The following is a 14,031-nucleotide window of genomic DNA, read 5'->3' on the forward strand; positions in this document are numbered from 1 at the left end:
ACATCAAGTGTGTTTGATTAGCAACACCAGTCATCCAAAGTCCCAAACTATTCCTTCAGCCAGGGTCGTTTCGCTGTGGCAGCAGGTTTGTGGAAGTGCACAGACAGCCTTTGTAAACATTTTGTGAGGCTCCGTAGATTCCCACGACATGTCTAACGTTTCTGGTTCTCCGGTCAAACACCATGCATTTTTTTCCAGCTCTGCGCTGACAAGATCACCATTGTTTTTGCCCTCTCCGGAGCACTTCAAGGATAAATGTGTCTGTTGGTGACCTAGTAAAACTAACAGCCGGCCAGGCTTGTGCTCATTGTGTCAGAGTGGCAAAAAGGGACCCACAGCTACTGCTGGTCTCTCTACACACATTCATTAAATTTAGTAGTTATTTTCATTGCACACCAAGATAATTCGTCTTTGTCTTCAGCTGTAATAACCCTCCATACCACCATCTCTCTAGCTAACATGTTGAAGTCACCATGAAATCAAAATTATATTTTTTTTTATGGAATATTGCAGTATTTATCATTCATTTATCCATGCTCATAATTTTTTTTATTCTTGTACCCTCATAATCTTTAATCAAAATAATTTCCCAACCCTCTTGCAGCGACATCTCTTCTCTAATGACCTGTTTCCTGGCGTGAGGGCGGGACAACCTGTCAATCACACGAGATCAAAGAAATAACAAACCACAATCGTCCAACGATCCAATCAATTCCCAATAGACAAAATGAACGTTCACCCTAAATTTTTTCTTGTTCAAGAAGCCATTTCACTCGGATATATAGGGGAAGATAGGGAAGAAAATACTATTGCAACTTACGTTTCATGCCGACGTTGGTGAGGTCACATTAGCGAAGTTTTGTTTGCAATAAAGTAGAGTAGACTGTGTACAGTTGAGACATAGGTACAGTTGAGACACCTTAAATAACTTGCGTTCGCAGCAAGCACAAGTTGTGATTTTTGCTGTGCACATGCGTATTAGTGTTCTCTTTGATCGTGTGGAATTTGAACAACGGACGCATCCGAAGATATCGGGAAAAGTTTTTTTTTTTTTTCTAAGGTAGGACGTTCACTTCACCATGCACTCTCCACAATGAATAGCTTATTATCCTTATGTGACTGTTAAACGTAACTGGTATCACCACAAACGTTATTCTGTGCCCTAAAAACTGGTATATTTCATGGTATTGTGTCATGCAAGGTAATTGCAAAATAATTAGAAATGGGTGTCTCAACTGTACCATGCACTGTCTCAACTGTCTGTACCACATATGGGTACAGTTGAGACAAGGTTGAGACAAAAAGCACCTTATTTTTATGAGCTAATTGTGGAAAATATAAACTACTTGTGGGTATTATTGATTGATAATATCTTAGTCTATAATCTAATGAAATTCACTTCTTTTCAGTATCTATTTTTGTGTGAAAAATCAAAACGCAAAAAGTGTCTCAACTGTACTCAGTCTACTATTGTCTATTGTCAATAATTTAGTGATTTTATGAAGCACAACCAACACAGAATTCACTTTCAAACCAAGCAGATTTCCGTAGAGCCCATTGCAAAATTTGCATGGAGAAATATTTCACCCTTACTTGAAATTCTAGATCGTGGGAGTTCCTAGGGAAATGACAGGATTTCACCCGCAAAAATTAGCTGTAAAATTTGATTAAAGCAATGCAAACTAATTTATAACTATTTTAACATACAGTTTCCTTATTCCGTAGTTCCCAACTGAAATAGCCTATCTATGACCAGACTCTTGTCATATGGTGACAAGATTTGCATAAGCACCAGTAATAAACTTAAATGAATACAAACACTTCTAATTGGTTGGATATGCCTTCTTGGTAAAGAAGCCTAATTACTATCCAGTCTGGTTCCGAATAAGAACTGTATGAGATGTGTGTTGCAGCGTATAAAAATTCAGTTTGAGAGACTAAACTTTCATGTCAAGAATTTCAGTCCGAAGCTCAGAAAAGCAGAGCCAGTGGAGGATAGAAAGAGGTGAGTGATGTGTGTCAGGGATCAGAGAAATGAGAGAAGCCAGACCAACCTAAAAAAGGAAGGCAGAGGATTTGAGTTATTTTATTTTATGCTTTTATGGAATTCAAACATTATTCAAAAATTCCCCAAAGTTTTTATTTGGAATTTTGCTTTTGGCCAAGTGAAGCACTAAATATGTTCTCTAAAACATATATTGTCAGTTTGGTAAAATTCAATTCTTAAAGAAGTATAATGCTTATAAAATACTGACACAAAATATCTTTGAAAATCAAAATAAATCAGCCATTTACTGTACATAAATTTGGTCAGTCCAATCAAGTTGCACCTTTCTCAGATTATTTGCATAAACTTTTACCATGTGGAACAATTCATATGTCAATGGTGTTAATTTTCATATAATGAAAATGCATTACTGACTGCATTACTGAATAACTAACTTACTAGCTAAATTAATTAATTACCATTTGATTAAAATATTTAGCAATTTAGTAAAGACTTTAAAGAATTTAAATCATTATTTATTTATTTACCTACAAAAAGTTAATGTGGGAATTTTCCATATAGAGTTTCACAGGTGTTTTACCTGTATTATAAAATACACATATGTATATATAAAATCACATGAACAAACAGGAAAACAGGTCTCATTGCATCCGCTTTGACAGAGAAAGTGTTAACGCCAATACAACTGACGGCGATATATGGACTTTTAAGGTAATCAGCTAACATAAGTAGTTCTTTTTATTGTTGCTGTTTTATTCATTTTAAATATCTAAATGTTAGTGATGCTTATCTTTGTTCATTCCTTGTATCTTGAGTAAAACTGCTATATTTAACAAAGCACATACTAAATTCCTGAACCGGAAGTGATGCAACCTGTTTTACAGAATACAGAAGTTTGCTGTGCACAACCCCCATTTTTGTCATGACAACTCTCAGAGTGTTTGGCATGGTAATGGATATGAAAAGGTATAATATGTTTGGTCTTGGCAGAATAGATCTGCTACGCTGCTGCTGCTGTTATTGCTGCTGTTGCAGAGAAAGTATGGGACTTTATTCATACACAGACATGCTACTGTACAATATAGCATACATTAATTACCCGTAGAAGATCCATACAGGTGGAGCTGGGGAAGGTGGAGGGTTTCTGAAAGCGCGCTGCAACAGTTACAGCAAATGCTGACCAAGTATTTGAAGGTTGAGCAACTGATACATCAGGAACCAATCAGCTGTGTCCTATAGAGAATGTCATGATTGCAAACAGATTGAGTTAAGAACCTTTCAGCCAGCGCCATCTAGAGTTTCATGGCAGAACTTTGTATTTAACGGATAATATCCTGGCAGAAAATAACCAGCACCTTTCCCTTTTTCTACTGATTTTTTTATGCTGCCTTATCTCACACAAAGTGAGCAAGGACAAAAAATGTGTTGTCATTTCCTATTAAAAACAAAAATAGATAAATCTATAGGCAACCATTGTTATGCACTTACGATATTAAAGATTTAGTTCCATTACTTTAGCCTCAGATGTTAATATGCATCCCTTTGGACGCAGTGCGTTTGCTTTGATCTTGGACATATCATGCATACTTTCCGCTGTTCTGCACTTAGAAATCTGAAGCTGGTGTAATTTTTGCCATCATCATCAGGTTCATATCCCCAAGAAGTTACAAGAACACCCTCAATTGCCAGCAATTATGAGAACTCTGAGCATGTACGAGCTCTACTAACTAAAACTGATATAATTTAAAATTCTCCTTCTTCCACATATGTGGAATATTTCATCCGCTGAGAGAGTAGTTTTTGCACAGAGAACTCTAGGCTCAAGTTAATTTAACCTTCCTCTTCCCCCGGGTGCGTCCCTCTGAGGCTCAGCTCTCTTTCTCTCCGACGTCTCGTAGTTTTGTGCGGGTGGAGGCTTGAGATTGTGATTGTAGGGCTTTAGATGCTGTAGGAAGTTAATCTAATATCACATGAGTGAAATCTCAGAGGAAATGGCGTTATGTTTACACCCGGCGGCACACAACACGCAAAATAAGTCCCAGATTACAGCTCATGGTGCTCATCATTCATCATCGGCATCATCATCATTGTCATCAAGGTTTACTCCATCAATCAAATCCCCCTGGCCAAAAGTAGAGGTTAGCGTTTGAACCACAGATCAATGGCGGCCTCTTGTGGCTGACGGATCCATACAGCTTTACTTTCTTTCTCGTTCTTGGTGTGTGTTCTTTTTCATAGGCAGCTTTTGCAATGTAACATGCACCCTTGAGAATCATACGGTGGAGCTACTGTTTTAGAGTGTATGCACGTGTGCCCTTGCATTTGAGGTTCAAGACCTGACAGATGGTTCAGTACATCTAGGTTACAAAAGACACTTTTAGAAGAAGGAGATGGACATCTTGTTGAAGAAAACTGAACTGGAGAAATTGTAGAAAAACACTGAGGGGGCGTTTTTCAACTAAAAACTTTTTATGCGCTTTAGCCATTCATTTACACAACAACGCCGTTTTGGGGGTCTGAAAATGCAAACATTTGAAAACGGGTTTCAAATTGCACGTTTTTGAATACAACACCGTTGTCGTCTCCATGTAAACTACAAAATCTTAATTTGTGAAAACAGTGACATAATGCGCATGTGTGTTATGTGTTCAGTCGGCACGTAGTTTTTCTTTACAAAGTGACATCGGCAGATTTGAGTCGTTCAAACGCGGGAACATTTTGACAAACTTGTCGCCTGTACGCAAATAGCGCAAAGGAAAAACGTTTTCATTTTTAAGTACATCGTTGTCGTATAAACGTACCCTAAGTCAAGTCAAATTCATTTCACAATGTGAATCGTGCTGCACTGGTCGCGCTGTATGTTATTAATCCATCAAAATCATTAGCTAATAAGAGTCATCAGGCTACACCGGTCGAGTTGTATGTTTATTTTTGCCATGCAACCCATTGAAATGAAGATGTCGATTAATCGCAAAATTCGTGTTTTTACTCAAGGTGGCCATCGATTGAATTGACATGCGAGTTTATTTGGGTATACTACATGGCATGACTTAAAAGACTTAGTTTTTTTTACTTGTTACTATGATTGTGCTTTTCAGCTATCAAAAAGACTATGAGCCCCGTTTAACATAATTTTACCATGTAAAAATGCATAAGTCCACATATTTTTCCCCCCAAATCAGTGCAGAAAATGTAAACAATTCCCCAAATTCCATTTGTTCAATTACCACCTGATACGATCATGGTATGTTTTTGTGAGAGATGGTGAAATTTGCAAATGACTGCTATAAACGGTAAACATGCGTATTCCTTTATTCTGAGCATATGTAAAACTACAATGTCTCAAGAAAGACCCCCAGGTTAAACAGAAGGTTGTACACATGGCTCATTTTGATTGGTTAAATCCTCATCTCCCGTGAGACACCGTTGCCAACCTTCTCCTTTTCTTGCTTTAAACACTCCTGATATACAGCTGGCCTGTTAAAACGATTCCCTAGCTGCCTTCAATTTAGAGTACAGCAAAACATGACAGAATCCAAAGCGGCATATTGGAGTTTCTGACTCAGTGATGCAAACCATGACAGCTCTTCTCAGATGATAAGGCAAGGTTTATTTAATTAGGACACATAACTGTTAGCTTATGACATGGATACGTACACAAAATGATATTGACATATTTAAAACTCACAAGTGCTAAGGGGATAAATTAAACAAACAAAAAAGAAAAAAAACATGAACAATTGCTTTTGAATGCTACATGCTGAGAGGGCATACAAGACAAGAAGACAAACAGGATAATGGTGGAAAAATGAGATTTTTGGAAATCAAATATAAACTCCTGTCTCTATATTAAAATCCTCCAGATATTTTGCTACATTTTAATGGATATGTGATATATGAGGGAAGGTATGGCAGCAAAGTCATTAAAAAAGAAAGAAAGCAAAGAAATCAAAGTAGAAAATCAGTTTCTTTTTTCCTCAAAGGAAAGTATTGTAAAATGAATGCATTATAGTAGCTGCCGAAGGAAAAAAAACAAAAAAACATTTTTATAATCTTTTCCATTTGATCTGATAGGGCGTGGGGGGTTATTTCAGAATAGACACACAAAATGAGTCATTTATATTGAACACAATATGAAAATCGCTCCGAAACTCGAGTAAAATGAAGCTGTATAGCTGGAGATGAAAGAATGCACAATGTAACTAACATAGTTAAACACCAAACCAGTGCAACCATGGAGAATGTAATTGAAATTTTACTCTTAACAGATCACCGGCAGTTTAAATCTCACTTCCATATTTGTCAGACAGGACGTGAGCTAAAACAAAAGCCCATCCTCTTTCCATCTGTATGACGAGAATGAAAGAATGTATGAAAGAATGAGGAATGAACTGACAGATGGAGATTTTTTTGCAGAAGTATAAGCCACACAACTTTGAAAGCGAGTGCTTTAGCTGATCAGAGCTGATCCTATTTTTACATTCAGAATTCAGATTTTTTTCTGTAAAGGGGTAAAAGATAATTTACATTGTAAAAAAAAGAGATACAGAATATTTTAAATAAAATATAATATTCACCCTGGAGATGAACCAAGTTACACCTTTCCATGGCCACTCTCACAGGGTGTCTAACCAAGTGTAGTCTCCGAGCATCATTTTACTTGTCTCTTAACAGAGAAAGGAACAATTTTGTGTAATGAGACAGCCAATCAGAACATATTTCATGTTTAAACCTGAAATGTCATTTTTATGTTAAAACTTGTTAGTACAACGGTTATATGTTGAGTGCACTAAAAATGAAACACTGCAGCTCTGTGGTGTTTTCAAAATATTGATCTGTTTGTTTGAACATCCTAACCTGCCCGACAACAGCAACACTGGTTCAGCCAATGCGGTGCGTTTTGGGGCGGGGCTGTTGATTTTGTCTCCGGGCGGAGTTTTTGGGAAACCTGTTTAAAAACAGTCAAATTCAGTCTAGTGATGCAGAAATTACACACTTAAGCTTCAATATGCAGCTATATGGAGTGGGATTTTGCTTCATCATGGTTAGGACACATGGTTTTAGGGGCCGTTCACATAAAACATGCTTTTGCAGTCCACTGCGCTGCTTTTCCATTGTGCATTAGATGGTTGCAGTTGCGTCTAACGCCTTTTGCAGTGTCTCACACATGATATGGTGTTATAATTTTTTTTAGAGCTTGTGTTTTTTCCCTCATTGCCCTGCATCTGACGTTTTTAAAGGCAAAAAAAGTCATTCTGTGTGTATGGCCCCTTACAATGCAAATGATTTTGATGTATACACACATGCTACATAAGAACGTTATGATTTATACATTTACCTACACACCTTTACCAACTAGACTGCACATTTCCTGCATCCTTCATCCTATCTTTTCATCTAAGTCTCTTTTTTGTCAAAGTCAAATTTCCAAACAAATTTCCTTTACAATCACTGCTTGATTACACTTGAGGCATTGCTTTATAAAAGGTGCAGAGGAATTTGACAAACTGTATTTGAAAATCGCTTGTGAATAGAAATTGATGCTAATTAATCAAACACTCAAGTCCTCTTAGACTCGAATAGGTGCATCAAGAGTCTTGATTGTAATAGACTTCTCAGCTTCTCCTAACCAGAGGGTAAGTGAGACTTAAGGAGTGGATGGACTAGTTCCGCTCCAGCAGTGGCAGTTATACGCTGGTTCATCCACGAGCAGCTTCATATGGTGCAGCAACAGGGAGAAGCTCAACTCCACACCCTGTTGTCTTACATTGCTAGATCTTTAGCAGCTAAAGTAAAATGATCTTACAGTGTGAGTCCTAAAAACTCGCTTTAACATATTCTGATACAGTCCTGCACCATCCGATAAAGGGTGCATCAATATAGTACACTATAAGATAGCGAATGTTTAATCTGTACCATTACACACTCGAGAGAGCTGTGTTGATAGACTAGATAAAGTCGATCCTGACATGGATCCTTAGAGTATTGACTAGAATGAAAATGAGACTGTGAAGGAAAGAAGTACAGTTTGTTTATGTTGCATACTAAGGGCTGTTAAGCCAACAAAATACTGAAATGTCTTTCTGAAAATTTCAAGTAAACAAAAAAAAAAAAAAAACGGTCCCACTTTATATTAAGTGGCTTTAAGTACTATGTACTTACATTGAAATTAATAATTTGATACAATGTACTTATTGTGTAACTACATGTTTTTACATTGTACTTACATTTTAACAATTCCTGCATGTAATTACAGCTGTAATTCATTTATGTAATTACATTTGTAATTACACAGTTGCCCCTTCCCTTACACCTTAAACCTACCCAATCCACCACACCTGTCCCTAACCTTACCCATATCACATTCTCAATAGCAGCAAAAGTGTTTTACAATACAACATGGACACAATAAGTATATTGTACTTATGTTTTGCTGTAAGTACATAGTACTTAACGCCACTTAATATAAAGTGGGACCAAAAATACTTCCAGAAAACTTAAATTAGATATACTATAACCATTTACGTTCATCCTTCACAGCCTCTTTTTCGTTCACGCCACATTAACTGTTCACTCTGACTGAAGTCTGTAGACACAGTATCAAAGTTGTGCTCCATTTGGAATTGAATTTAGAAAGCTTTTAAATTTAATTTCTGAATTTGAATAGAATAAAGTAAGAATTTAATGAATTTTAAATCAAAATTCTTAAGTTTAATCAACTAAGAAAAGTTTGTTGGGACAAACCTTGAATGTTGGCTTGACAGCATTGTTTGAAAGTAATGCCTTATTTGCTGAATTTCTTTGAATTGCAATTTAGTAAATTCATCTTCCTGTTATTCTAAGTAAAATTCCAATTCCGTGGGGCATGGCTAACTCAATTCAAATTCAAATTCAAACTTATGAATTGACAGGATGCCCATCCAGAATTTTTGCTCAACCTTGTGCTTTATATGTAAATAATTCTCTCCCTGACACAGAGACAAAGAGCGCTAAATCTACACCAGTGACTTTAATGGACATCTGAGGGGGAAAAGACATTAGGAAAAGCTGGTGTCTCAGTATCTTCCTGTGAATGAGAAATCAACCCTCCCAGTGGAACACACTCGGGACTTGTGGTATATCACTAGATGAGATTCTCTCTGGGGCGGAAGTTACAGAAGACGGATCGGATTTCTTTGGTTGTTGGGGCATCCAAAAATCTACAGCTCACAAGGTGCCTGTAATCTACTATGCAAGAAAGATAACATTGGAGGGGCGGCGAGGAGGGAAAAGTGATACACCTGAGCCGTGAATTACATAGTCCGTTGTGTTCAGAGTCTTTTCAAAGCTCCGCTGGCCTGCATGCCTATCATGCCAGCCTGAATGAACTTCTGTTCCCAGCTGCCACCTGTCCGTTTCATCTGCAGACGCACATACACACCTGGTTGGGCTGGACACAACTGGCGGGTCGCCCGCGTTCTCCACCAGAACAGAGCCAAGTCCAGCTCTCTCAACACAATCTATTTACAGACGTACACACACACTTACACTACATGTATACAGACTTTACACATACACAATACCCTCGAAAATGGAATTTACCATCAGAATTGCTCTTTTAACGCATTTTGCACCAATCAAACCAAAACAAAAAAATAAAAAGGAAACCCAACAGAAGTATAACTTCCAGTCTTTACATTCAAAAAGGGGTGATTTGGGTCAGACCACTCCGCGAACCATGCTGGGTGAGATTACATCATGATATCCGCTTCGGTTTGATTGTTGGCATGTTCTTTGTGCTCACCAAACAGTAAGACACGGAGCAAATCAAAGAGGAACTTTTTAATGAGGAATACTCAACATCTGTTGGTTTGACGGGAGATCTCAAGAGGTCCATCCAATGGAGTGAGAGACAGAAATAAACAAAAACATAAAAAAAACACCTCGAATCAACAAAGTAGAGGTGGGTGGCCAAGTTCAAAATGCCATCATGCAACAAAGTAGCTGAAAGAGTCTCTTTCTCCACACATGCAAAAAGTGGAGAAGTTATTTACATTCACGCCGGCAAACTTTCTTATTTTCCTCTCTTTTTTTTGATTCATGCTACAAAATGCCAAAAAACCTGATATCAAAATGTCAAAAAAGCACAATCTTAAGTTTAAAAATCTCTTTGTACTTGTTTCATACATAAGAAACCAACTTTAAAGATAAAACGTCCATATGAAGTACGTGAGCATGTGTTTGTGTGTGCACGTGTTTTGTGTGTCAATCTCTGTGTGAGCGCAACTGTACATGGCAGTGACGAGCATCATAGTTAAAGTGTGGGAGCGTTCCTGCGAGTCCTCATTCTGTATTCTTTTTCTTTGTGTTTTCTTCACTCCAGAGAGGGTGAAATAGCGTGAGCGCTGTAGCTCCCGTGGCTGGAGGGGCATCGGATCAGCGGCGGCCTTTGAAGGGCACTGGTGCCGGGCTTAGCGGGGCAGTGTGGCGCTGAGAGATGCTTTGATAAGCTGAAGAGGAGAGACAGGCAGAGAAAGTGAGATGGATAGGCGGAGAGACCCGCAGGGCTGTCACTTCTGAGCGAAAAAGGCAATGGTCACTCCTGCCAAGCCCAGCGCTGCCAATCCAAGCACTTTCGTTAGGTACGACAATGGATGGAACATAGAGTCTCTCTGCTGACCGTACAACTCCACAAAGGCATCCTGAAAGAAAAAGAAAGCAGAACATTAGGAACAGACATAGGGCTGAAATTATTATAAACATACTAATTTAAAAGTCACAGTGTCCATTGCTCCACTGCAAAAGGGAAAATGCAAAAAACATGGACAATAAATGCCAACAGCTAGACTGTAAAGATTGGAAACACTTGACTTTGGAATATTTGGACTCTGGTTGGTCAATTGCAGCATTTTGCAGTCTAATATTTTTGTGGAATGACCTCTAAACTGTATTTTCACTGTATTAATAACTATAATAATTAAAAAAGAGCATTCATCTGAAATAGGTTTTTGTAACAATGTAAATGGTCACTCTTGATCAACCTAATGCATCCTGAATAAAAATAAATAAAATATAGCCTACACATAAAACCTAGATGTTTTATGCATGTGTATATATTTAAATAGAATTACTGGGTAATCATTGGATTATCAGTTAGCAAATTAATCATTAGTTCCAGCCCTAATTCTGGCAAAAGACAATGTGGCAACAAATCTAAAGCACACAACATAATATCACACATTCAGTGTCTGATAGAAGGTCTGTAATGTGTAACGTGTCTAATTGCCATGTATAGGGAAATTATGTGTTTTCGCAGGGGGGTTTGAAACAAGCGCAACCCTCCTCTTTAACAGACACTCCACATCTGTGTAGCCAAATTCCTCCGGGACACCGTCCAGCCCGGAGAGAGAAACCCGTTGAAAGATAGAGAGAAAGAGGGGGCAGGCACAAAGAAGACAGCTCAAATCCATAACATTGAGCCCGGCTCCCTGTGAGCCCACTCACAGACGAAGAGAAGGAGGAAATAGGGAAATAAGGGAAGAAGAGCGTATAAGACAGGGTCTCTGTGCCAGGGCTTCCACTGTCTCATCACTCCTACGCACAACTGCGTTTCCTTCTCCAGCCAGACTCGCTGCAGACTAGCTAAAGCGTCTTTCACGCATTTGGAGAGCTGAAATCCTACACTCAAACATAAATACTTATCTGCATTTGGCACAAGGAAATGACAGAGTTCATCCCCCTCCTGTTTATAAGGAAATAATTAGGTTATTTCCCCCAGAGCAGGCGGTGTAAATGAATAGTGTACAGACAAAATGAGGGACAGCCCCTTTTCGAAATAAACTTCCAGGAGAATTCAAAGCCGTAGGTTATGAACGCGACAAAACATTGCTGATGCAATCGAATGATACCATTGATTTCTCTCGATCTTCAGGCTGTTGGCGAAGCTGTGTGAGCTATTGGCCCCCTGCGTAAACAAGAAGGTGTTTGTGAACGTGTGAATGTGTGTTTGCATTTACGTGTACTTAGGTGTGAGTGTGTCTCAGTTGGTGTTTTTTGGGTTTAATCACAAGACCCCCAGCAGCATCCACCCATGCACTCCTGTTTGAAACCCTCTGCGTGTGTTTGTGAGGAATGTGAGCAAGAAAATGTGTGCTAAAATTGCGTCTGGGAACAGAGTTTACCAGACAGTCCACAGTTAATAACAAAAATAACTTTCATCGTGTTTACTGCACTACTGTTCACTGAATCTAATAAATCCTACTGAAACATACTGTGTGGTCGCTTATGAACCAGTTTGTTTTAGTGAATCAAACGCATAGCTTGACCGATGTAGCCTGATTCCCAAACAGTTGTCTCTCATAAGATGGTCATGTTAATGAATTACCTATAGTTTCCCGAATGAATGACTCTTAGCCAGTTCTTTTTAGTTAATCAAGTTTTGTTACATATCCGGTCCATTGAAGTCTGAAATTATTTGGCAACAGACTGCTGAGTGCAGTCAATACAATAAGAATTGCATGCCTATTTCCAAATATTTCTTCTCCAAAAATCAGTAATGGAACTGTTAAGGATCCGGAATCGCTAAGAGGAATCGGATCCAGAATCGTAAAAATTCCTTTTGATTTCCATCCTCAGCTGAAACATGAGTGTGTATATCTCTTCTCATTCTTGATCTCCAGATCCCCATGCAGCGCGCAGTTCCCTACTCAATAAGTAAAGCTGTGGTTTTATTGTGGCTGACAGTGGTGCATGATCATCCTGCAGGCGCTGCTTGGGTCCGGGCTGGCCCAGCGAGGGGGCCGCCCCATGCCCAACTGTTTGAATTACATTATTCTGTTTCACGGGCAAGAGAACTGCAGTTGAAAAGAGAGTGAGAAAGCAGTGCAACACAGCCTATTGTGAATTACCAGCACATGCTGAGACACAGAGCATTTGAATCCAGAAACATCAGATAAAACTAACCGTGACTTGACAGGTATACAGGGATAGAGAAAGACATGGTGAGCAGCTTTCTCTCAGGCATTTCAAATTAAAATATGCTGATGCAACACAAAGCACTAACTCTGTAAAAGTCCATTGATTTGAGTTATGAAACAAAACGTCTTAATTTGTCCAATTTCATTTTCCCCCAATTGTTTTTAAATTACCAGTGATGTTCTGTTTCTAAATGAATCCGTGTTTTTAAAAGAATCAGGTGAAATAATAATTCAATGACTCTCTCTCAAAATTGATTGTAAATGTTTTAATGACTCACCCATAGAGACACCCACTTGTTGCCACCTACTGGCATAAGATGTAGCCTAGGCTAGCCTGCAGAAAGAGTCACTGAAAAATTAACATTATTAAAGTTAGAGCTTATTTAGAGATATCAGCCGAATGGCTTAGTGCAGGCGCTAATGGATCCAAGGTATATCTCGTAAATTACCCCACTAATAATGCCCGGAATGGTACCAAACTTCTACAGTAGTACAAATAGGTTCTGTACTCATAAAACGAGGCACTGAAAAGTTTCTAAGTACATCAGGAATTTATTTAAATAACACTTGCCTGATGGCTTATGCTACCGCCAACCCGGACGTCGAGGTCACTTCCGTTATTTGGGAAAAGCCCGTAAAAGTCCTGGCAGGAAGCAATGCATAAGGATATAGTGTAACGACGCCCAGTTCCAGGAATGCACTAATATTTTGTTGGTAGTACCAGTTAACACTAAGTTGTCAACACTTCGGAAAAAAGAATAATTCGTCATTACACTACATCCTTATGCATCGCTTTCTGCCAGGACTTTTACGGGCTTTTCCCAAATCACGGAAGTGACCTCGACGTCCGGGTTAGCAGTAGCATAAGCCATCAGGCAAGCATCAGCTTGAGGTCATGGTGTAAACGACCCTAGGTTGATTTTACTCCGAACCATCCCTTTAACTATTGTATAAAAGTGAAATGCACAATGCTTTCTATTTCTAGTGCTTTAAAAAAAAGTATATATATATATATATATATATATTCAAAAAAGATAGTAAAAAGTATAATATGACAAAAAAGATTAC

At 38.5% G+C, this 14,031-nt stretch overlaps 1 protein-coding gene across 1 annotated transcript in view; it reads right to left on the bottom strand.

Moving 5' to 3' along the window:
• Positions 1-5,595: 5,595 nt before the first annotated feature.
• The window catches only part of bcl2a (BCL2 apoptosis regulator a), a 51,896-nt gene continuing 43,460 nt past the window's right edge, over positions 5,596-14,031 (bottom strand). The window contains exon 2 of the mRNA XM_084103485.1: positions 5,596-10,689. Within this exon, the coding sequence (XP_083959611.1) occupies positions 10,558-10,689 (132 nt within the window). The 3' untranslated portion in view covers positions 5,596-10,557. The remainder of the gene's footprint in view (positions 10,690-14,031) is intronic.

The sequence above is a fragment of the Abramis brama genome, assembly GCF_963993115.1.
Source record: "Abramis brama genome assembly, chromosome: 24".
Lineage (NCBI taxonomy): Eukaryota > Metazoa > Chordata > Actinopteri > Cypriniformes > Leuciscidae > Abramis > Abramis brama.